This window comes from Lissotriton helveticus, chromosome 9, assembly GCF_964261635.1.
Source record: "Lissotriton helveticus chromosome 9, aLisHel1.1, whole genome shotgun sequence".
Taxonomy (NCBI): Eukaryota; Metazoa; Chordata; class Amphibia; order Caudata; family Salamandridae; genus Lissotriton; species Lissotriton helveticus.
This window is the reverse complement of record NC_136070.1, coordinates 1,190,650,066-1,190,674,980: the sequence shown is the minus strand read 5'-3', so window position 1 is coordinate 1,190,674,980 and position 24,915 is coordinate 1,190,650,066. Positions and strand designations below refer to the sequence as shown.

The window sequence follows — 24,915 nt, the reverse complement described above, 5'->3', positions numbered from 1 at the left end:
TAGCCCGAGGCTAGAGTAAAAATTCCTACAATATCCAGGATAGAAAGGGGAGGGAGAGGGGTTTATAAATGCCCACAAACGCACATGTTCACAGATTTCTAAGGTTCCCTGCTCCTTAGAAAGACTATTTTCCCACTCTAGAGCGAGAATTATGGGAGCTCTCTGCATTTGTGGCTGAGATCTTTGGGCACACAAATGGTTTTATCATTCACCTTGTGAATTCTTGAGCGGCATAAAACAGGTAAACCTGGCCATAGTTATTGGTTACAACGAAATTTACCTTTGTGAATAGGACTATGTAAATGTAAATTGAAATGTAATTTGCACTTGTATAGCGCCTATCACCCAGGGGTCTCTAAGCGCTGTACGAATACCGCTGTGGAACCCTTCCTGGCCTGGTCCTGTGAGGTGTCCACTCCTGGGCACCCCCAAGGTGAAGCCAGGCATCCCAGCGCTGTTAGGGCTGGTGTGGAGATTAAGCAAGCTATTGCCCAGAGTTGCAGAGTGGAACCCATGATTAGAGTAGGCACCGAGGCGAGAATTATCGGGTCCGAGGACATTGAGCCCAAGACCCTGCCGCGACGGGGATTGAACCCAGTCCCGGGCCAGACCTCTGCCTCAGGGTCTGCCGCTCTAATCGGTGAGCCACACTTCTCCATGTATGTACGTATCTATAGAGACATGAATAAATGTTGTGTACCTGTATGTCAGAATTTGTGTTTTTGTAGTACGTTTTTTTCCAATCCCCGTTTTTACATTTACCACTTAATTACCACATTCTGTGTCCAGCTTTTAAATATTTTCCACATTAATTATAGCCATCCAATGTGCTTACAGACCCTTTCAGATTCGTAATGATCACATTCAACATCATTATAGAACCACCCTTAAATATGGTCACCTGCATACCTATTTATCTGTGCAATCTTTCTATCACAGGATTACGTCACTCTATGAATATCCATTGATATCACCCATCTGACTATATATGAACTCTAAATTTCTTCCCCCACCAAAAAAATCTACTGCAGTGCATAAATGAATATATGAGCACTACTAAATGTACATTGTTTGTGCAGAAAATGTACATTTGCATAATTTGGTTCATAAGTGTTCATTGATTAAGATATCAAATGAATATGTTTCTTTGTTTATTTCTGTATTATTCTACGTTTACTGTGCACTCTCTATTGGTGAGTTTGAATGTTCTTTAATGCCAAAGATGGTTAGATTAGTGCTACTTTCTTTAAGTATCAGAATATCTTTTTTGAAGTAAACCTGTTTTTTCACTGCAATAATTTAAAAACAAATGTCAGCATCAAAATAGATTTTGCAGGAAATTAACATTTTGTTCATACATTTTACAATTATTCAGTTTTAATGAGGGCTCCTCAAAAAGATAGGAACACACATCCATCCTCTAGTAAGTGATCTATGAAATGCTTCCAGTGACTGTTCAACTGATAACTATCTCTGATGCTTGTGGAATTGTTTCTATTCCTCAATGACTGATCAACTAAGACCCAGCTCAAAATCAAAATTCAAATGTTGCAACCCATACGCAGCCCCAAATAATCAATCAAATAAAATATCTTCTCAACATGACTGGAATCGCCCACTGGATGAAGACAAACTATCTAAAGTTGAACACTGACAAGTCTAAATTCTTGATCTTTGGGAAGAGCACATCAACGTGGTACTCTGCCCTGTGACCATCAGAGCTAGGACAGACACCCATCCCCACCACCCATTCCAAGAAACTCAGGATTATCATCAACATCAAATTCAGTATAACCACCCAAGTCCATTCTGCCACTGCCTCATGCTTCCCTACCCTGAAGATGCTGAGGAACCTTTTGAAATAGTGCTCAAACAACACCCGGAAAACCATCATGCCTGACCTAGTACTAAGTAGACAGGACTACGAGAACACCCATTATGCCAAGATCAACTAAAAACTCACCATAAGGCTGTAGACCATTCAGAGCTTGGTGGCCAGAATCACTATCAACCTCCCACACCACACTAATTTCTCACCACACCTGAAGGAGCTGCAATGGCCCCCATTCCCGAACATGCATAATTCAAACTACTCTACACTTTCGAGGCACTACATAACAGTGGCCCAGCACACTCCAACAATCGCATCTGCTTTCAAAAACATTCCAGACACCTCTGCTCATCTGGACTCCTACTTGCACAAATCCCACGCATACGGAAAACCAGGTGTGGGTGTCGTGGCTTCTCCTACATTACTCCTAAAGCGTGGAATGACCTGCCACTACAGGTAAGAGCCTCCTCTTCACTTCTTGAATTTCGCAAGAATCTGAAGACCTGCGTTTTTTAGTAGTTCCACGAGGCCCATGGTGTGCCTAGACTCACATCTGCTCAGCACCAGAATACCCTCCCGGGTGATAGTGCGACTACAAATCTGCAAAACATAACATTGAATGAGAGAGCTACAGTCCTCCTTCACAGAGTCAGAGAATAATACCCCTCCCTGTGAGGGGCAATCCAAACCTCTTCAAGATGTTGCTTGTAAATCCTTAACAAGTAAATAATCAACCTCCATTTTCAACGTGTGAACAGTCACAGGGCTTAATTTGTAAATAAACAAGTGCCAGGTATAAAGGTATTGCTAAGGAGACATGTTGCCCTACCAATTGGAACTGCTATCAGTGACACATGCCTGTATAAACACGCCTTACTAAAACTCACTCTCATCATCATTTGGACTATTCCAGGCCACCCAAAGCTGTATGTATGGCCTTGACGTTCTAGAAGTGTTTTTTGAATGTGTGTTTAATTGTAAACCTGATGTGCTTAATTCAGAAATAAAGCAAGAGCGCCATGATATGGTGGACTGTCATAAGTAAGGGCTGGTGTTTACAATTAAGTGGCAGTGCCAAGCTCCTGAAAACACCAGCACAAATTAAGCTCAGAGTAATCAGCACCCCTCACCAGTCATGAGCAACAAACCCTACCACCAATGAGTGATCGATCAATACCCATCCTAATTAGTGAGCAACCAACAACATTCACCAATGAATGACATTTCAAAATCTAACCCCAGGGAGTGAACAAGCATCATCTGTCCCCAATAACTGAGCACCCATTTGCCCCTCTACAATCACTGAGAAATCAACACCCCTCTGATGATGAGCTAGAAGTCATCACTTTGCTCTCACTGAGTTAGCACCTGCCCCCATCACGACCCAACAAGCTGATGTAGCCGCCTCTTAGTGAGTAAACAACATTCATTGGAAGGTACAGTGATCATCAACTTTGATCCATAAAGTGGAGTTTTATGTTGCAATTCAATTTGCTGATCTGTAAACTTTTTAGGTAGTTATTAATTACAAAGGAAATTCATTAAATTACGTGTGAATTTACTAATTAATTACAGCTCGCTTAATGAGCCTGGCAATTAATTAAAGGAAATAATGGTACTTAGAAAAAAATCTATTTTAGTTAAATATATAAGGCCTGCGAGGCACTGCACATTTGCCAGACCTTGACAGAGCCTCAGAAGACATGGATCGTTGGCTCACAATATACAGTGTATCTGTTTTAAATAAAACTTGCAATTGATGTGAACAAGATATTGGGCAAACTCTTGTGTTTTGTGGATTTCATCCAAAGATCTCTGCAGTTTTTATGTGTCCATTCCCGGGGATTATGAAGCCGCACTGCTGTGCAGTCACAGATAATGGTCAAGGTGAGGGTAGAAATTAAAGATAATAATGTATATTCCGCAGGGCTGAATGTGGGTTTCAGCTTTACCATGTCAAGTCCCTATGCTTAGCAGGCTACAACAAAACAAGTCCAGGAGCCAGATCTTTTCTAGAACGCTTTTCAAGATCACAACATTTTTGCCTACTAAGAAAGCACATGAAATATATACTTTTTTATTAATATTAATGAAGAAATTACATCTTTACAGCAGACACTGACAAATCACATCTCGTGTGAACACAACGAATATTTATTACGATTCTGAAACTTTTTGAAGTGTAAATGTGTGGTAGTTTGGGAGGTGGTGAATGAGATAAACCCACAACTTTCAATGCACTGCATGTGTCTTGTCAGTATAACCACACAAACCTCTGTTCTTACATCATTGTTATTCACATCACAGTTAATGGACACTGATGCAATATCGGTGCCAAGTGTTGGGCTATGAAAGGCATGTAAAGTTCCAGTGCACACCTGTGTAAGACTATCATGTATCTGGTGTGTATTCCTGTTTTTTGTATCTTGGAAAAATAATAGTAAAACTAAAAAAGAAAAAAAAGTTCCAGTGTAAACAACTAAAGCAGGTAATTTTTATATCAGTAATATGCTAATTACCTTGACAAATTCTATTGTTGCTTTAGAGAGACTTGAAAAGAAGGTAGGTGGTACAGATAATAAGTGCATCCTTGTGTTATAAAGAGAACACTAGTTTCTCTATTGCAAGTTTTGTCCTTGGTCAGGCCAACACATATAAGAAAAGTGAATACTTCTCGAAATATCACTTAGAATAGGCAAGTTTTCAAACTGAAAATTGGCATTCACAAAACTTCGAAATCCTCTAACACAATGCAGACACACTGAGTATATAATCACCAGTGACACCTTCAAGGTCAGACAATCCAGCGATATAATTTGCGACCAATCAGATTTGGCCTTGTCTTTCTGCACTTCAACTTTCGTCCCTGGAAACTCAAAAAGATGAGAACTCTGCTATCTAGGAAGACATCCTCCCCATCCACATGTATCCCAGTGACATGCCCCAAGAGCTGAGACCTCCACAATTGAGAGACATTATCAGCAACAGCATCATGTCAGTCCTATATCAGAAACCTCCTTCCTAAAATGGGATGGCGCCCAATACCATTCCTGTTTCATATCAAGTGGTTCAAATGCTTTGGCTTATTAACTCATGTGAGTTCTCTCCCATACATTTTTTTATACCTTATGGAAGAACCCCTGATGCTCAAGATTAGGCCTCTGGGCCAGACCAAGACACCCACAGATCTAATTATGATCCTGGCTAGAAGAAACCCGTGCTCAACTAGATTCAATACAACATGCAAATAAAAGGAAGATGTTTCTTAAAAAGATTTTCTTTAAATAGAACTTTACCTGCAAGGCCCAACACCAGCAGCTGCAACACCAGCAGTTTCCATAGCAACCTCATTTTCACTGGATTATGTCCAACAAGGCCTAATCCAATTGGTCCAATGTGAGAGGACACACTTCCTTGTGTTCTTCCCAATTTCTAGTCTGTGAAAAAAAGAAGGAAGGTTAGCAAGTCTACAGGATTGTTAAATAATGAAAAACATTCGTAACCAATGTCAAAAAACAGATTTTAATCCACAAAGCCTTTACACCAGTGTGACACAAATGCTAATGAATTAACTAATTTAGGGGCATATTTACAAGGGGATTGTGCCACTAGAATGTCACTTTTTCCGTGGTTCAGATGGTGTAGTGCCCTGCACCATATTTACAAAGCGGCGGAAATATGGTACCCTTTCATGCAGTTTTCTGTGTGAAATGGGTATGCAATGGGTGTTGCTGTGGGCATTCCACCACAACTACCTTTGCTTTTTGACACTACCCCAGATTCACAAGGATCTGTAAGTTTGTGGCAGCACCAAATACTAACGCCATTAAAAGAAGGCGCTAGATTGACGCAATAAGGATAAATACTTTTATTTCTCCTCATTTTTGCTATGTCTATGTTTCTGCAGCACATATAGAAAGGGTAAATCACCCTTAAATACACCTTCCTGCACATAAACAATCATTCCCTGCAAAACAGACATCCTTGCACCATGGCGCAAGGGAGCCTGCGTTACAGGCAATAATCCCTGTAACGCAGACACCGAATCACCCCTAAAAAATGCAAGCACCCTTGCACTATGGCACACAGGTGTCTGTGTTGGCGCTAGGCACATTTCTTTAGCGCAAGGGAAAAGGCTGAGGTGCACCGTATTCTTGTAAATACATTGCATCCCTGCATTTTTAAAATGACCCAGTGCTGCACTGCAGAATGTCTCACAGTGCTGGGTTATTTCATAGTAAATATGCCCCTAGGCCATATTTGCAGAGAAAGTCACCTTCATTTGTGTATCTTTCATATGTCATATTGAGAGTGAGTCTCACCTCAATTATCTTTGAACTTTGGCACTGCCCCACTAGAAGCAAAGCAGACATTCAAATCAATTTCAATTTCTAGTTGCATCAAGACTCAGAAGAATCTTATCAAGCTTGAAGAGGCGGAAGTTGGTAACTCTGAATCTCACTACTAAGGTAGTGTGAAGCTTGCCAATCTATCTATAAATCTCACCGGTAAGGATTGACACAATTAGTCAGCACAGGATCTTCTTATTGTGGGATAGCATATTGTGGCAGTCAATAACCTACCCTGTATGGAACAGCATCTGCTGGAAGTTGACTCTCACTCAAGGTGAATAGAAAGGGCAATCATTTCTGACCTCACCACCCTGAGATGGCATCATCTACCAGCCCTGAGCCCCCATGTAAGGGACAGCATAGCTTGTACGAATGTTAGCATTTCACTAGCCCCACAAATCTCCCTCCTGAGGTTAGGCTGTCATCATTTATTGACCTAAAAGTGGGTGTCAGCCTTGAGGGTCCATGATAAAGCCTGTGCTAAACTGGCACCATTGAACCTGTCTAAATGAAGTGGATCAGAGATGTTACCCTCAGTCATGGCTACAGAGAAAGGGACAGTGTGGTAGTGAAAAATGCAAATCCTGCTTTAAATCAGATGATTGGGGATGAGGCTCTCTCTATGGAGCTTTCACAGGTAGACAGGCATCACTAGCATACATAGGTGAGCATAGGTGGGTAGATGAGCTCACAGGTACCACATATCCACCCCCGCCCGACCCCTCACTCTGCACCTAAGACCCTCACGGGTGAGTAGTCACGCTTTATAAGAACCCTGATTGATCAACAGGTTTGCAGTTTGGAGTTGCACTCACTAGATGTGGCAAAGGTGCCAGATCTGCGTGTTTCTCATGCCCCAAGAAGGCACCGTCTGTGAGTCCTGTATCAGTTCTGTATCTCTTCTATAAAGCATGCAACAGCCTGCCACTGGTACTCAATCCAACAGTATCATTTTCACAAAACTTGGCACTTTTGAAGAAGAGGCAAGTTGGCAGCTGTGAATGCCACACTTCAAGGGTGGGTGGCAAAAATAATTATCACTTGAACCAAAGCTTGTCGGTCCTGATTCTAACATCTCATAGGCACCCGGGGCGGTCTTCGTGATCTTAGAACAGATGGCAGGACCCGGAAGCCGCTGCAGCACTGGTATCAAGTTTGATCCTGAAGATCATTTAGTGTATTATGATGACACCCTCCTGTGGGGGGGCTGGTATCTGAAGCTGCAAATGTCAGCCTCGTAATTACAAGAGTCTTTTGCCAAGTTGCCAAAAGGAACAGATGGCACATGCCATACACCGAAAGGTGACATAGCCGTGTGAGCCTCGCCCACAATTCACTAAGAAGACATGTTTTTAAAATGAATATATTTCATTCTAAGTGTAGTAGGGGGTTTCAGCCATGCAGGGTACTTTATTTGACTTGTTCATGAAGGCTGATGGGCCGAAAATTGCATTTTTTATTAGCTGAATGTGAATTTAAACTGTTCAAAAATCACATGAAGGAACGTGGTATTTTGGGAATCTAGAAGAAATGAAGGGAGGATGATTCGTGAAGAAAATAGAGATTAGATGATTTTTAATAACAGCCTTTTCATCTATGAATGTGATAGCATTGTTTTTTTCTAGGACATCTGCACTTTATTAGCACGTTCTTCCTATATTAGCTTGCACTATGCACTTTTTAAGATTGTACTTCTTTGTACTTTTTGCACTTTTGCAGTAGAACTTTATTGCAGTTTTACACGTTCTTGCAGGTGCACTTTATAAATTGCATATTTTGTACATAATGTCCTGGAAATTTTAATGAAGTCGTTGGCTGTTTTTTCTATCTCGATGAACCTCCCTTTTATCTTTTTATCTTTTTATCTCTTGTCTGTTATTTAAGAAATGTATTGGAAATGTATTGATATTGAAATCTAAAGTGTAACATGTTTTGTACCTTTGGTTACCTATTGCTCTATTCAATAAAAAAAAATAATAATAAAAAAAAAAGAACATTGTTTGCGCTTATATAAGACGTAGTTCTGGGAAAGCAACATGGGATCAGTATTAATATGAAACCTGTTAAGTGTTTGGCAGCATGTAATGCTTTACAAAAACCCCAAATAAGAAAAAGTAATCATATAATGCAATAACTTGATTATAAGTTTTTTTAGAAAAAGGCGGGGTATGCTTCTGCTAGTTGTGGCTAATGGGGAAGTCAGTTTGCCCCATTCCAGACTCTTTCTAAACATAAGTAGGGTGCTTTGCATACCCCGAGCCTGATTTCATCAATCTGACTTCAGATCATAACCATGCGTGAGGCCTCCATTGATCCAGGAACAGTGACTTTATCATTACCGCAGAGGGAAAAAGACTGGTGATCTAGCATGGAGGTGATATGGTGTATCAAGATTTTTACGCGATAGGTGGTAAAGTTAGCGAGTGAGTATAATCATTCATATCCAACACTTGCAATTGTGAGAGGCCACCTCACCTACAATTTGAGTACCCAAGTGGTTGCTCAGAATGTCTTGTCAGGCTGGATCCATTACCAATCCCTATGTGGTGAGAGCCACCACACCTGCCAATGTGGCCAATTCACAGTTCTCTCAATAAGCTTCCTCAGAGGGCTATGCAGGACAGGACACGGGCAGGTAAATATTGTTGATGCCAGAATAAGGAAGTGGGTACTATCGCCTCTTTACATTACTCTTGATCCTGATGGCCTCTTCCATTGCTTGATAAATCTTCACCATTTTGTTGGTTTACCTTCTTCTGCATTTGATGCCATACAGTCTCAAGCAGTTTTCAGCCCGTTTCTCAAAATGTAAAGTGTAAAGGAAGATGCTTTACTTGCACATACCCAATCTCCTGGGAAATTATTGGTTTGCCCTAATTGGTGTTTAGTTTGTTTTTCAGAAAGGCCACATGTTACCCTCAATCTGTCATTGAAAATGTTTAATGCTGTTCATTTTTAGGTCTAGGCCTAAAGATATACTGAGGACATGTTGAAAGCTTCCCTATGAATGCATTTTGCTCATTGCTCACTATTATTTTTGTTTTTTGTACCTCACATTTGCTTGGTTTCTATATGTTGGCTTTATTTATTTTGGGCTGTCCAACATGTCTTTAACCCTCCCGTGGAGCATGGCCTGTATACCACTTCTCTGACTGGCTCCTTGTATTCTTTCATGGGTTCTCACCTTCTGGGAACTCTTTTTTCTTTTTGTGAGGCACTTCACAGGAGTGCATGTGTATTCAGTTGTTAGTTCACAGCTGTATTTTTTTTAAAAGGTTTCCTGCCTCCTATCTTTCTGCTTGACTATTTCTACTCATCTTTGACATGTATGTGAGGAACAATATTCTGTCTATGAACTTATTTATTTTGATCAGTGCTCTTTACTAGTCACCTATTGTCCTATTCCTCAATTTCAAGCCTATGGGGGATGCCGAAGCATTCCACGATAACCATGCTGGAGTTCAGAAGCCAATAAACAGGCCTTTAAATCTTGTCACATTTGCTGTGCATTCAAAGACAATGGTCAAATGTCAGGCTCTGTCTTCCAAGGAGGTTGGTGTTTACTGTTCTTTCCCTGATTGCAAAGTGAGTGCATTTATGTGACAATCTCGCTAGATACTAGCAGCTGAAAGTAAAGGGGGTTTAGGATTTTTTTTCTAGCACATAACAAAAATAAAATGCCAGTAAATGAACTGTACATATATTACAGAATATTTCAGAATTAGGAAAGTACAAATAATGCACATTTTTTAATAATCCGAATACAGATGGAAACAAATATTTTGATAGGACCAAACAAATCAATACACTAGACGATGCAGATTTCCACACATTGTCCTTTGTGCGCTGTATAGTTTTATCAATATTACTGTATGTCTGTGCAAATGAAAAGGTAATTCCAGTTGAAAATGTGTTGCCTGTAATGGCAATTCGCTATCACTCCATGCATACTCCACTCTATTCCCTGCCCTTATAAGCCACTTTACTTCATTCTATGCCACTGCAATCCGTGACACTCTATGCAACTTCACAACACTCTACTCTATGACACTCTATGACGCTATATTACAGCCTAAACTACGCCTCTCTAACCAATTTAACTCTATGACACTCCATTATGTGAGACTCTACTCCAATCTACTGCTCTCCACTCTACAACACACTACTCCACTCTTCTCTACTCCTCTCTACACCACTCCATGCCTCTCTACTTCAATCTCCATCATTCCACTCCACTTTACAGCATTACACTCCACTCTATGACACTCTACTCCACTGGGCACCAATCCAATTTATGCCAATTCACTGTACGCCCCTCTACTCCACACCACTTCACTCTATGCCGCTCTACTCCACTACACTCTATACACTCTATGCAACTCCACTCTATGACACTCCATTCTATGACACTTTGCTCCACTATTTACGATTCCACTCTATCCCACTCCACAACACTATACTCCACTCTACGTCGCTTGACTCCATGGCACTGTACTCCACTCCACAACATTCTACTCCACTCTATACCTCTCTGCTCTACACCACTCCACAGCTCCCCACTCAATGCCACTACTCCCCTCTATGACACTCAATGCCAGTTCAATCTACTCCACTCTACTCTACTCCACTCTAACCTCCTCCACTCTATGACACTCTACTCTGCACTATGCCATGCCACTTTACAACTCTATATGCCACTGTACTCTATGACACTATACTCCATTGTACCCCCACTCTAATCTACCATATTCTACTCCACTCTACTCTGTGCCATTCAAGTCTACGCCCCTCAACTCTCTGACTCTGAACTCCAATCTATGTCCCTCACAACACTCTAGTCCACTCTCTGACACTGTATGACACTCCACTCTACTCTACGACACTCTACTCTATGGCACTCTACTCTATGGCACTAACATTTAGTGATGCTGAAAAGCAGTCACGCTGGTGTACAACATGGCTAAAACACATTGACGAAGCCAATAGCTCTAATATAGGCGAGACCTATTAGCTTGGCCAATGCTTGTTCAGTTTCTCCTACCAACACCCAGATGATAGTGTACCTTTGGCACCAGAAGCTGATAAAGCTTAGAGTGGAGGTTTAAACGAGAGATATGGCTACTTCCCCGTCATGCCTCCTACAGCCGTATGTGTCCCATGTAGCATGAATCCGTTTCAGCTGGTATGTACTTCGCTTTGCCCTGCTTTGTTTTCCCCTGAAACCACCATCACAGTTGCGAATTCTACTCCCAAGCACACGTTAGAATCTTTACACGGTTTCCCTGTTGTCCACGCAAGTACAGTGTACGGTAGGTCAGCTCCCGACTGCCGGGCCAGTCTCTTTTTAAAAAGAGACTGGCTCCGGCAGTCAGGAGCTGGCCTACAATACACAGTAGTTGCGTCAATGCCCTGGATGTACTTGCGGTACTCTGCAATTTGAGATAAGACTACAAGATTTATGGTGGAAACTTTGATTGGATACTGAAAGGAAAAATACTCTGGACGATTGCGATACTCCTTAGAACCCCCTTGTGGGTTGGAATTATCACCACATGAAAAATCACAACGCTTGGAAAGTATAGCCTTGAGGAAGTCGCAGGATCACGCCCCCGATTACGGCGAAACACGTGTTGGCTGTGGCTGGAATCAACAGAATAAAGCAGAAACAAAAGAGAACCAAATGATATTGTGTATATTTTGTTCTTAATTACTGTATATGCTCGTGGACAACAGGGAAACCTTGTAAAGATTCTAACGTGTGCTTGGGAGTAGAATTCGTGTCTTGAGAGCTTAGCTTTCGTTTAATGGAGGTTAGTATTTCCCCACACCTTTGAGCACCATTAATTTAATTACTCATACTACACTTAACTAGTGCAAACCAACCGTGAGGCGCCAAAATCCCTATACAAATTGTCACGTTCTTTGAGTTCACCATCACAGTTGGCACAACACTGGCAGCCCTGTTGGCGTCGTGATACCAATCTCACTCACCTGAGGGAGTTTGAGGGTGTCATGGAAGGTCGGTGAGGATAAATGCACGCAGGCAGAAATGTTTACTTGACACCATTGTTATGTTATGTTATGTTAGTTTTGTCTTTTATAGCGCACGGCTACTCCATAGAGTGTCCCGGCGCTTTTATTAAAAACCAGTCGCAGAGTAACACAACACAATGGAGCAAAGTGGATCAGGAACAATCAAAAGAAACGAACTACTGGGCAAAAAGCCAAGTTTTGAGGCCCTTCCTAAAAATCAGCAAGTTAGAGGTGCTGCGTAGTGCCAAAGGCAACGTGTTCCACATCTGTGGCGCCAACAGCCCGAAAGAACGGCCCCCAATACGGGCCCTTTTTACTCGAGGGACCACCGCAAGGAACAGTGATTCAGATCTCAATGATCGGGTCGGATGGTAGAAGGCAAGCCTCCTTTGGAGATATTTTGCCCCAGAAGCATGGAGAGCCTTGTGGGCCAGGGTCAAGGCCTTGAAAACTATCCGTTTCCGGATAGGCAGCTAATGGAGAGACTGCAGGAGTCCCGAAACTTTGGCACGCCTATACAGGCCAAAAATGGCCCGCGCGGCCGAGTTCTGGACCACCTGCAGACGCTGCAGAAGGTAATCCGGCAGGCCAAGATACAGGACGTTGGAGTAGTCCAATCTTGAGCCAATTAAGGCCTGCACCGTCATCTTCCTATGATCTACTGATGGCAGAGGAAGAAACTTGCGCAGCATCCTGAGGAGGCCGAAACAAGTTCCCGTAAGACCAAGGATCTGAGATATTAACGTCAGGCCATTATCCATCTTGATCCCCAGATTCTTAGCTAACTGGGACGAGTGCGCTGGAGGAAACATATTAACCCGCCACCATTCCTGCCAGTCTGGATCGTTAGGGCAGCCGAAGAAGAGTACCTCAGATTTATCTGAGTTGCACTTTAGGCTGTTCAGCTGGAACCATTTAAAAACAGCCCCAAGGCACTCACGGATACTCTCTCCATCAAAATCTTCTCCTTTCCTGCACGTAAAGAGGAGCTGGGTATCGTCGGCATAGGATACGATCTGGGCCCCATAAGACTCCGCCACTGCCGCCAGAGGGGTCATAAAGATGTTAAAAAGCGTTGGGCTCAACACAGAGCCCTGCGGAACTCCGACTCCCGAAGGCGGCATCACGGCGGAGCTGGGTGAGGCCCAGACCGTTTGTCGGCGGCCGGCCAGAAATGATCTAAACCAGCTGAACACTGTCCCCCTCAGACCGATCTCATGGAGTCTGATGAGGAGAGCCTCATGGGGGACGGTATCAAAGGCCGTGAAGGTAAAGCCTTCTAAAATCTCTGAACGCATGTCTGCATTAGGTAAAGCGCCTAGAGGTGATTCCGTTTTATATAGGGACAGCTCGAAGGAAAAGGAAATCAAGCAGAAATATGCATCTGGAAACTAGTTCTCGGGGTTCCCTCTCAGAAAATTCTGGAATAAATTTAATTTCCTTGCCTGAGTTTGAAGTTCTTTTTCAGAAAGGATGATTGAGTGCCCAGTGAGTGAGGGTCAGTAAATCAGGCTTCCTGGTATCTTTCCTCCCCAGGAGGCGTTTCACAATAAAACACGTAGTTAGGAAAGCGTCTCCGCTGTAAGAAGAATTTATATGCACTCATCCCGTATGCAAATTAGGATATTCAGATATGCAAATGTGTACCTGCCAGGATGGGTAACAGACAGTGAGCTGCACATGAACAAAGGATTGGGAAGAGCGAGCAACCTCCAGGCACAAACACACAATTGGAATGTACACACAGACGCACGTGCCTACACGCACACACAAACACACACACACATATTACACCCAACATAAATGTACAAGCAGGTACACAGAGGTAACACACATTCATCAGTAACCCAAAGCAGACACCCTGGGGCAACATGGTTACATGCACCCACTCATACATAGTAATGACATACATGCCAATATTTCTAAACGGGAAAGATAAGTATTGCTTTTAAAAATGAGTACTGAAATAGACTGGTATATGTACTGGAACTGGCATGGATAAGTATTGTAATAGCAAAAGATGTCTACTGAAACAGACATGGCTACACAATCAGGGTCTTATTTATGAAGCCCTGCCTCACTTTTTTGCCACTTTTTGTGACACTGCGGTGACGTAAATAATGCGCCACGTTGTGCCATATTTATGAAGAGACGCATCTAGACAGATGCGTCACTTCGTAAACCCCTGCGCTACATGATACCTGCATCAGGTAGAATGTATGCAGGGTGTGTGCATCAAAGGCTTGTATAAGTGGCGCATTGAAATCTATAAGATTTTAGTGCGCCATTTCTAGGACGCCATTGCATCAAACCGTATGCCTGCAGGCGTATGGATGACGCAGGCTTAAAACATTGCTGGAGTTTCGTCTGTTTTCAGACACACCTCAGTAATGCGTCACTTTTGCGCCAACAGATACGTCCTTGTAACATGATGAGCCGTACTGTATATATGGCGCATCTATGGTGTCGCAAGGAGGGCACACTGAGAAGTGTTGCATCGCTGCTTTGTCACAGCGATGCAACACTTCTCATAAATAAGGCCTTAATTTTGAATGGATATATTGAAATTAATAGGGGTTCCAATTGAATCTTGTGAAAGCCAAAGTAAAATGGACTAAGACAGTTACTGAAATAAAGAAGTTTGTCTCTTGAAAGACAAAAGGGAGCAAGTGAAATTTTAAAGCCTATCAAGTGAAGCAGGAAAGGAAATCTATCTAAAGGAATGCTGCTGCGACAATCCAGGTCACACGTAAGCCTGCGAGTTGGAAACTGAAGGAAGTTTGCAGGGTCTTTGATCATTTCAACATTAAAAGTCCATTTGACTGCAGTAAGAAGTAAATTGCTACTTTTGCTCGGTTTCTTTGAAACTGATAAGGTCACATCAAAATATAGTTGAACGATATTGTGTATTAAGCGGGGAAATCTTTCTGTTTTTCTTTTATCCAACAGCGATAAATTGAGGCTGGTAGCACACAAGAAAACGAGTTTGCTTAGTAGACATGTTTTAATATTTGAACCTACTGAAAAGCAACGCCTTTGTATAGGTCCCCAAAGCCTACTCTGAAACCTACTAGCCTTAAAAGCTTAAAAGATTTTATGTGGCAGGAAAAAGCGAGCTCTTTGCGTCTGTTTTTTCGTTGTTCCTCATACATCTCAGCCGCATACTAAAGGTTGTCCTCGATTTTAGTATGACACCCCCAGCCAGTCCTGAATTTTTAGCTAAAAGCACTTCGTACAGTGAGAAATATAGGTCCAAACCTATAATGGGCATCTGAAACTACAAATCCCAGAATGCAGTGCTGGACTAGCTTAAACCGACCGCTATGATATTGATCAAGTTAGCAAACCCATCTGACATTCTATGATGACCAGTCACTTTCACTCATTCCCTTGCCCCTTTCATTTCCCTTACTCTCTTCCCCGTTCACCGTCACTCCTGCCCCAGGGCCTCTCGTGCTCTCCTTCTCATGCACCCCCCCCCCCCTCTTTCCACATACTGTATAATCATAGGCATCTGCGACTCTTGCATTATACAGCACACGAGCAGGAAGCGCTAATCAATGAAAACTAATAATGGCTTAAGTGACTGATTAGGAGAATTCATAATTTATTTGATTTGTAAAAGCTCCTCCTCGAGCTGAGAATTGATCCGTCATGTTAAGACTCCTTTTAGTGCAATTTCAGCAGGTTCGGGGCCGCTGGCAGGTAATAAAGCTGTTCTGCGCGTGCTGCACCCGGAGATGACGCAGCCACTTCTGTTTCCCCACACACTACTTAGTGTGTTGACATTCCATGATTGGAGCCACTTACATCTCCCGCTCTCAGCTCAATAATGCTCATTTTTTTTAGTCCTTTCTCTCGCCTGGTTTTCCCACATGTTTTTCTTGCGTAAATAAATGAACTCCGAGCCGGCACCTCACTCTCTCTGCTGCTTCCGAGCGGCGCGAGGGGAGTGCGCGCGCCAGATAGACGGTGGCCGCCCAGGGGGAGCCGAGAGTCGTGTTTCACTTACAGGTGGACGAGCCAACAAATTAACAGGGAGAGCCGAGCCAACGGTCTGGCTCGGCTCTTCGAGCCTGGGCGCGAGCCGAGCCCTGTAAATGTTTGGCATGTACATCATACAACGAAAATCACATAACATGTGATAGTGTCTTCAACATTTCTAATAGTGCCTTTCTCTAACAGCTTTCACATTAATATGTTATATTACAGCATTGCACTCAGGAGTACTTAATAGTGATAGCTTTTAAACGTGAACCTTTAGTGAACCAAGAGGCATACCAGGTGTCACGTAAAGCCTATCCTTGGCTCAGATTATTATAGAACAACATTATAGTCCATTAAATGAAACACAATAGGTTTTTGCAAAGGTGGTATTCTGAACTCACATAGTTGAGGGTGCCTTCCTACACGACAATGAGTACAAGGAGTTTTAGTGAAATAAAATATTTACAAAAGATCACACAATTTAAGTGGGAAGCCCCGATCTATCCAAGTTTTCTGGTTTCACGATCTAGAAATCAGCCACTAAATGGTTATTTCGTTGTCTTTCCTTTTTTTATGTTAATGCTTTGGTTTTACCTCTTTGTGCAGAAAGCCTGTACTCAACCCAAAGAAATGTTTTCTGATTTACGTTTGAACCAGTTACAGTACACTCATACAAATTTTTATCCATGGATTAAGTGATTTGCCCAGAACCACAGGCTGGTGACCCTGTGCCGAGACTTGAACCTGGTTCCCCAGTTTCAAAGTCACGAGCTCTAGCCGTAACACCACGTCCTGGGTAGAGCAGAGGATGGCCAACAGAAGCCACTTAACCTCTTCCATGCTCATGGGAGCCGTCATGAGTCACTATGTGCGGGTGCTGATGACGGCCGGGAGGCGTCATGACCACGCCCGCGATAGGAATGTTCAGCACTGCGGCGGAATTCGCGCCGCAGTGATGAGGTTAAAAGCTTGACTCGTTATGGGCTAGGGTGACCAGACGTCCCGGTTTTCCCTGGACGGTCCGGGGTTTTGGAGAAGTGTCCCGGTGTCCCGACACATTTCTCCAACTTGGAGAAATGTCCGGGTTTTTGGGTAGTGCCCTGGTTATTTAAAGAAATTTCCCGGTTTTTCAGCAAGGGTCGGGTGAACCTGCAAGTTAACTAGTGTTATGCAGGCTCACATTGCGACCCGCCCTCCAGGAAACGGCGGCAGAAGTTCTTTACCTCTCCTGCTGTGCTGCTTCGCCTCACTTGAGCAGCACAGCAGGATTTAATGAGGTGTGAATCAGGGCTGCAGAGGCAACAGGGCAAGGCTAGGCCCAGCAGTAGCTGGACCCTGGTGCTCTTCACAGAACGGGAGGTAATGTGAAAATACATTTCTTTAAAAGAGCACAAATATATATGTTTGTGTTCTTAAAAAAATGTATTTTTATATACATGTATGTATATATATATATATATATATATATATATATATATATATATATATATATATATATATATATATATATATACATGAAACCTAACAGAACATTTAGTCCTTTTTCTATGTTTGTGGCCGTCCCGGTTTTTAATTTTGAAAATCTGGTCACCCTATTATGGGCTCAAATTCCAACAAGACCTCGAGCTGAGCCAGGCTTCAGGCTTGAGCCTGCCTCGAGCTTCCAGTGACTCGCCCACCTCTAGTTTTAATGCACCAGACGCAGGAAGGTAATTGCACTGTAATGTTTAGGACGGAAAACAATACCTTAAAAGAAGGGTGAAAATATATGATAAATAAGCAATCTGATATGCTGGACTGAAAAGACATAGGTTAAGATGAAAAAGGATTGAGTAGAGTATCAGCATTAACAAGGTCAAAAGTGTGGATCAGTGGTGGGTTGCACTGCCCACCACGCCTCAGAATGTCCATACAAAAAGGCCTAAGGATATGACTAGCTGAAAAGATGACCAATCAGGCTGCTCAAATCACAGAACATCATCCATGCTCATTGCTTTATTCCTTTGAACAGAGGCCAGTTTACCACCCTCTGACCTCCCTATATCCTTCTGTCTCCTCAAAATGGGCACCATGGGTCACCATTTTGACTCACTGTGGTGGCAGGCACAGGTTTGCCCACTCCTGGTCATGAATGGGATGGAATATTTGGGTCATCAAGCCCTGGTATCCTTGCATCTGAATGGCGATAATGCCCTCCTTCATGACTTCTGAGACTCCACTCTGGCACTCCTTAAGAGACTCCTACATGTCACAGTTTGTCTCATCCAGGGTCTGAATAAATATGATCACATCAAACCATCCAGATGGAACAGCAGTGGCTCCGCTTTCTGGCATGCACTGCCTTTAAAACCAGCCGCATTATCTAAAACACCATCACAGCCAGCAGCCCCACTTATCCTGCAGAAAAGTTCACAATCTCTGGTGGTTCTACTTCTCGGCATTCCCAAAGGGAGGACATAATCAGACTGCAGACTAAGAAGTGTAAAAATAGAAAAAACAAGGCAGCTGTGTTTTTCCATTTGTCACCCAGGACCTGGAACAACGTCCTCGTGTCCTTTTTAGGAAAGAATTGAGGACTCAGATCTTTACAGAGCACTATATCGTAGTGCATTAAACGTCCGCAGACCAGCTGCATCTCTTATCATTCATTGAGGTTATTCTTGTCTTTGACACTGTACTGCACTCCACTGCCCTTCAGCTAGGTTCATGCTATAGAAATATTGCATACATACATAGATTCATACTACCTACACACTAACATCATGAGTAATATGTGCAAGGAAAAATGAAACATGTTCATCTGTTGGAGGGCTTACCACCATGCTTCAAGACTGGAAGTGAAGGCATGTTATCTCGAAAACTTCGGCTCTTAAGATTTTTAGTTTTGGCAGGGATGAAAAAAGGTTTAGGAAATTGTGCATAGGTAAATAATTATGGCTATCCAGGAAAAGCAAATGCCTGCCTGTTGTTTCCAACCTCTTATTGGCTAAATGTGACATTTTTGAATTACAGAGCCTATTTGCTTGTATGGTGGTTCAAGTCAGTGAACTGCAACATTTATTAGTAGACCTTCAATTTAAGAGGCAATTATCTTGCGCCCCTCTCTATCCATCCACTGTTTTTTAAACACAGATCATTACAACTGGCTTCCAACATTTCAATATATTCTGCCTACCAATTCGATTCATTTTCCATCTCCAAAGGTCAGTTATAGAGGTCTTCTGACTTTAGGATCGATCAGCACTCGGTTTGTGGCCTACATGCTCATCAAGCGCTCCCATGTGCTCTTGGCAAAGTAATAGAAGAAGAGGTAGAGATGCAGAATTAGGACCTTGAGGCGTAGCACAACTGTAGTGAACCATAAAGGCAAATTGGAGCGCCTTATGTGACACGATTCAGAGCAGGAGGACCTAGTTTTATCCAATGAATCATGGTTTCTCATGACTGTTCTGAACCATCATGCAGTTGGTCCTGAGTGACATTCTTGCCTATCTGCATCTTAATGGGTTTACTTTGGGAAGCCATGTTTGAAGAAAGCATAGCGGTCCAGGATCAAGTGCTTAACCACTTGCGTGCATTCGTCGGCCAACGGCTGTCGCGAGCACTACCTCAGTAGTGCTGCGCACGTCCGTTGGCCGCCGCGGCCCCGCCTGTGCAATGGAACGCCCGCACCGCGGCATAATTGCTGCCGCAGTAAACGTGTTAAGTAGTAAAAAAGAAAGAAAAGAAAATAGTGCAGAGGTTTACTTCAGAGCCCACTACCTGACCAACCTTTACCAAATTATTGAACACCAAGTGGGTCGCTTTCTTCCACCGCCTTCCTCTCACTTTGCCTCCCTCTTGCAGGTTTATCTATTTTCTCACTTTGTTACTATTTCCTTACATTTATCTACATTATACCAAAGCATGGATATGAAAAAAGTATTGGTACATAGGGGTTTTTTGTGCCCTGTTTGTCTTGTCAGTCTGATTGGAAACTGTCTAGAATGAGTTGGTGCTCCATAAATTGTTGGTATTGTGAAGACATAACTTTACAGAAATTTGGATAAGCATGGCAAGCAAACTGTAGGTTGATCAAGTGTTTAAAATGAGATGGACTGGATCTAAAGGGGTCTTTGCAAATTTCAGAGAATTACCTTGGATAACAGACAGTTGAAAACCAGTTGACTAGATCTTCCACTGGCTATATTTAGCAAATCTTCAAGAACCTAAGCACTTCAAAATAGCATAATTTCCGATAACCATTGATGCCATGAATGTGACATGATAATTATCGATCTTTTTGATGCCAAGTGAATCACTTGAAAATAATTTGTGAATTAGAGTTATAAACAGATGGTTGTCAGCTTAGAAGAGTTAAGCACAGTCTCCAATGGCAATCTTAACATGCGGAGTCTGAGGTTCAAGGACTACAAATGTTGGGTCCACCACATCAACAGAAATAGCAGTTTATGCTAATCGATCCTATCTGAAATGGTTGCCCATGGTATGCATACTGGACAGATGGCATAGTTGGAACAAAAACAACCTTTTGGTTGGTTGGGCATGTTCAATGCCAACTCAGGCAGACATGCAACTCCGAATCTCCATAGATCTCATCAAGATCAAAACATTTCTTGAAAACTCCAATCTGACATCTCTGTGCTTCCCTCAAGACAGTGGTACTCACATGCATCGAATTAGGCAGATTTCTATTATTTTAGGTTAGAAACAATTAGATGCTTTACCCTCACCCATAAGGCAACTCTTTAACAAAGCACAGCTTTACTTCATTAAAACACTGCACCCCTCCCGTTAACTACAACTTAATTATTACTTATGAATTTCTATCATCCAGTTCACCGCCCTGTTCTCAGTTTCTATTGTCTTATTCCGTTCAACGAAAAACGGAGTTTGCTGTTCTAGGATCCATGGTGCCTTAAATATTTTTTCTAATTTTTGTCTTAAATACATATGCATTAACCATCCACAACTCAGCTTCCTCTCCTATTACTCGTTGACTGTAAGGTTGCATTTGACCATGTACAGCTCTCCGCTGCCTTTTAGCTGGGTTTTCACAATAGAAATAAAATATACATACATAAAAATATAGGTGACACATTCAGATAAGAATATGCAGGTTTCAAACTGCAGTGTTTGGGACTCATTTTCCATTGAGGGTAATGAGCGACCAGCGTATAACAGTCCTACTTTTCTGGCGTGTTGTTGGAAATAAATTGAAGAGATGCTGTTTGTCTGTGCGCGGGAGGTATCGGAGTGGTAGGAGGCGAGCCTGTATAGTGAAGAGTGTGTATGTCAGTGTGGTGGGTGGCAGTGGGACCATCATCCTGGGACTAAGGATGTGACAGCTGACACTTCAAGGCAGCGCTCATTAAGTTATGACACTAAAGATTCCGCGATCTGAAGATCTTCCGAGTGGGAAATCAGTTGTTGCCTCCCCCCTAGCGCGACAGCTGTCATCCTGTCACCAGGAGGGGACCGGCCTCCTCTCACTCCGGAGATGTCACTGCCGCAGTGACAGGTGCACAGCTTCCCAGACAGGAATCAACACGCTCCCTGGAAAGTTGACGATGCATCTTCTCCGAAACTTTGTTTGTTATTTCTTTTGGGGTGATGTTGCAAAAGTCAGTAGGTTTCAAAGTGTCATGATGTGGCATCCTTTGCACATGACTTGAGAATGGCCTTAGGGAGGGTTTCTTCACCTTCATCAGGACCAATAATGTGGCAGACGTGAAGGTTTGCTTCTAGAGAAAAAATATATGAGTTGGAGGGGCCCACATGCTTGGGTAGCTCTCTAAGCAAATACTGATTATAGCATCTTCCTAACCAGTAACATACCCAGTCTAATTGCGCTGCAGCCATCCAAGATTGGACAAGGCCAATCTGGCATATTGAAGATGCCTGAAAAAAAACAGTGCAACAGGCTCCAAGGGGGTGATTCATACACGCAGGGTGAGGCCGGGTGAAGAGTTACCGTTTGCCCATTGTTTGCTTCTGTTCTGTGGCTCATTCTGAAATCTCAAGGACATTTTCACAGACGATCTTGACTATCAATTAATTATCGCAAGAAGACGCAGGTTCATTTTTGGGGTAAAATGTGACTTATGCTTCACCCAGAAAGTTGTTTGCTATCACAGATTCAGAGCAATAACTTTATCAACCAATCAATCAATCAAGTTGTACTTGTAGAGTGTGGCTTATCACCCATTAGGATATCCAGGCACTAGGTTGCTGGGCTCAGTTGAAGAGCCAGGTGTTGAGTCTCTTCCTGATGTCTGTCAGCTGTGATGATGTTCAGAGGTGGCGGGAGAGGGCAGTCCTGGACTTGGGGGTGAGGTCAGAGAAGGAGCGCCCTTCGCTGTGGCTATGGTGGATGCGCGGTGTCTGCGCCAGGGCGATGGAGGCAGATCGATAGTTTCTGGCTGGCTGGTGGAAGTTCAGGTTCATGTATGCTGGTCCTTGGTCATTCAGGGCTTTGTAGGCATGTGTCAGTAGCTTGAATTGTTTGTGTGCCCTTAGAATGAATAAGTTCAAATAAAGTATCACTACAATTATTTGACATCCACGATCAACAGCTTCATACCTGCTCAGTGTATTTTGATAGTTTCATCCTAGGACCTAAAATCAAGCCCATTGCTTTCCTCCACTTCATTCAGACGTTCACAAGAAAGTGGTACCAGGAGAAAGAGTCAACACTTGTCATACCAGGCAGGTGGACTGGTTCTCAGCCAAAGGCTGAATTTTATAGAGATCCTATATAATGAGAAGTTAAGGGTTACTCAGATTTGGGTGACTCAGCACTAGTTATGTGCTGTATCCAGAGTCAACTCTCTTATGGCTTGGTTATACACAAGAATGTCAAACATGACCTAGGTGAGTGATAGGCCTCAGGGTAAATTGGTGTGGCACACCAGGAAGTCATGCAGTGTTGGAACAGTGACAAGTGATCAGTGGTGGTGCTTGTATATGACAATCACAGGGATCAGACAAGAAAGGCACGCACATGACGCTTGGATAGTGTTCAGCATGCACTGCACAGTGGCATAAGCCAAAATATGATTCTAGTGAGGTGGAGAAACTAAAACCTCAGCAGATCACAGGATGGCCAGAAGCCGGCCCCAAATAAAAGGCACAAAGCGGATGCCAGTGGGAGAAGAACGTAGGCTGCATGAATGGTGCCGTCGTATGAGTGGGGGAGCATCGCCCCACTAAGAAAAGCCCCAGGACAGAGCTGAAAAATAAAATGGTAATAAAGTTTATTTATTACCAACCCGTCCCGAACAAGTGTCAGGACAAGCTAGGGCCAGTGCTACTGAGTGGCAGCAGGGAGCTGTGGGCTTGAGTTTAAAATGTACATATCCCTTTGGCCGGATGTCTTGCGATGGCCAGCCAGGCATGCACATTTTAAATTTCTGAAACCAGCTGGGTTAGAGAAAGTGCAGGCCTGCAGTGGTCCTGAGAGCGCCGAGTGAGGCCGCTCTTTCCAATACCAGTGCTGATCTCATGCTGGTGAGACCATTGCCAGGATTGGTTAGCGGAGCTGTTGGGTCCAGCGTGGAGCCTTCCATCAAAGATCGAAGGAGGAGGACGTTGCTTTGCAGAGGAAGGTAAGTCTGTTTTTTTTTTGTATCCACCTGCCCCACCACCTTCGGGACATGCCAGCCAGTACTGATAGGCAGTGCCTCCTATCCATTAATTGCAATGGCTATGCAAAACTGACTGCATCTATGAAACGTGTGGCACAGCGGGTGCGTTGTAAAGGCACCAAGTCATATTAACACTAATTTCACCTGTGTGTATTTGTAGCCATTTTGCTGAATATTTTCTTTCACAACATGGCCGGCTTGCTATTCAGCACCTTCAACCCATTCATAACTTCCGACTTCAGAACATTGGGGGCGGGGTCACGTGTAATGACAGGAGGAATGCGCGCTGAAAGATGCTTTCTTTTATAATTACAGTTCGGGCTGGACTGTTCCCATGAGGCACAGGGTCAGACTGATTTACATATGGCCATGTCTGAACTGGGGTGGCAGAGTGAGCTGAAGAACGGTGATAGATTAAACCCAGATCAGTTGACTGGGGGTGAGTGTTTGTATTGTCAACGCTCCGTCCATCACCACCTTTGGTTTTTCTTCTTTTATAATCCAGACCATCTCGCACGATGTGAAACTGAAATGCCGCCTTCCATAACACCTTTATCTTAGTCTACAATGAACTTTCCCCTGTGGACGCATTCATCTGTCAAGCAATGAGCGGTGGGATATTTAACACAGTCCGCTTGACAGGAAATGTCACTCATTCACCCTTTCTGTTCTCTATAGCAGCACCTCTCTGATGAGTGAGTGCCCTCTGGTACCCGCAGCAGAGGCATATGCAACCTGTGAGTTCGAGCCATGCTCTATAAAAAGTCCTTCAGTCTTTTCGTTTTTATATAACCTTTTATGATTGTTCGACATTTAAAGTGTATAAAAAGTGCAGAATTTACATATCAGCTAAAATAAAACACAAACATACTTGAATAAGAAACATCAGTAATTTACATCAGAGTGATCGCTAGAAAGATTTTCAGTCTCCAGAACTTTAATATCCACTCTCAAGTCCATATGAAAAAAGCCAATCACTCAGACAACTGCTCCGATGAGACCATTTCCGATGAAGGTATTAATACTGTTATTGAAATACCCATTTTTATTTATTACCGCAGCTTTA

General features: G+C 43.0%; 1 protein-coding gene across 1 annotated transcript in view; it reads right to left on the bottom strand.

Annotated features, from left to right (window-relative positions):
* The window catches only part of LOC144782335 (contactin-4-like), a 964,244-nt gene that overhangs the window by 665,083 nt on the left and 274,246 nt on the right, over window positions 1-24,915 (bottom strand). Inside the window, exon 4 of the mRNA XM_078661655.1 lies at window positions 5,128-5,268. Coding sequence (XP_078517781.1) covers window positions 5,128-5,182 — 55 coding nt within the window. The 5' untranslated portion in view covers window positions 5,183-5,268. The remainder of the gene's footprint in view (window positions 1-5,127; window positions 5,269-24,915) is intronic.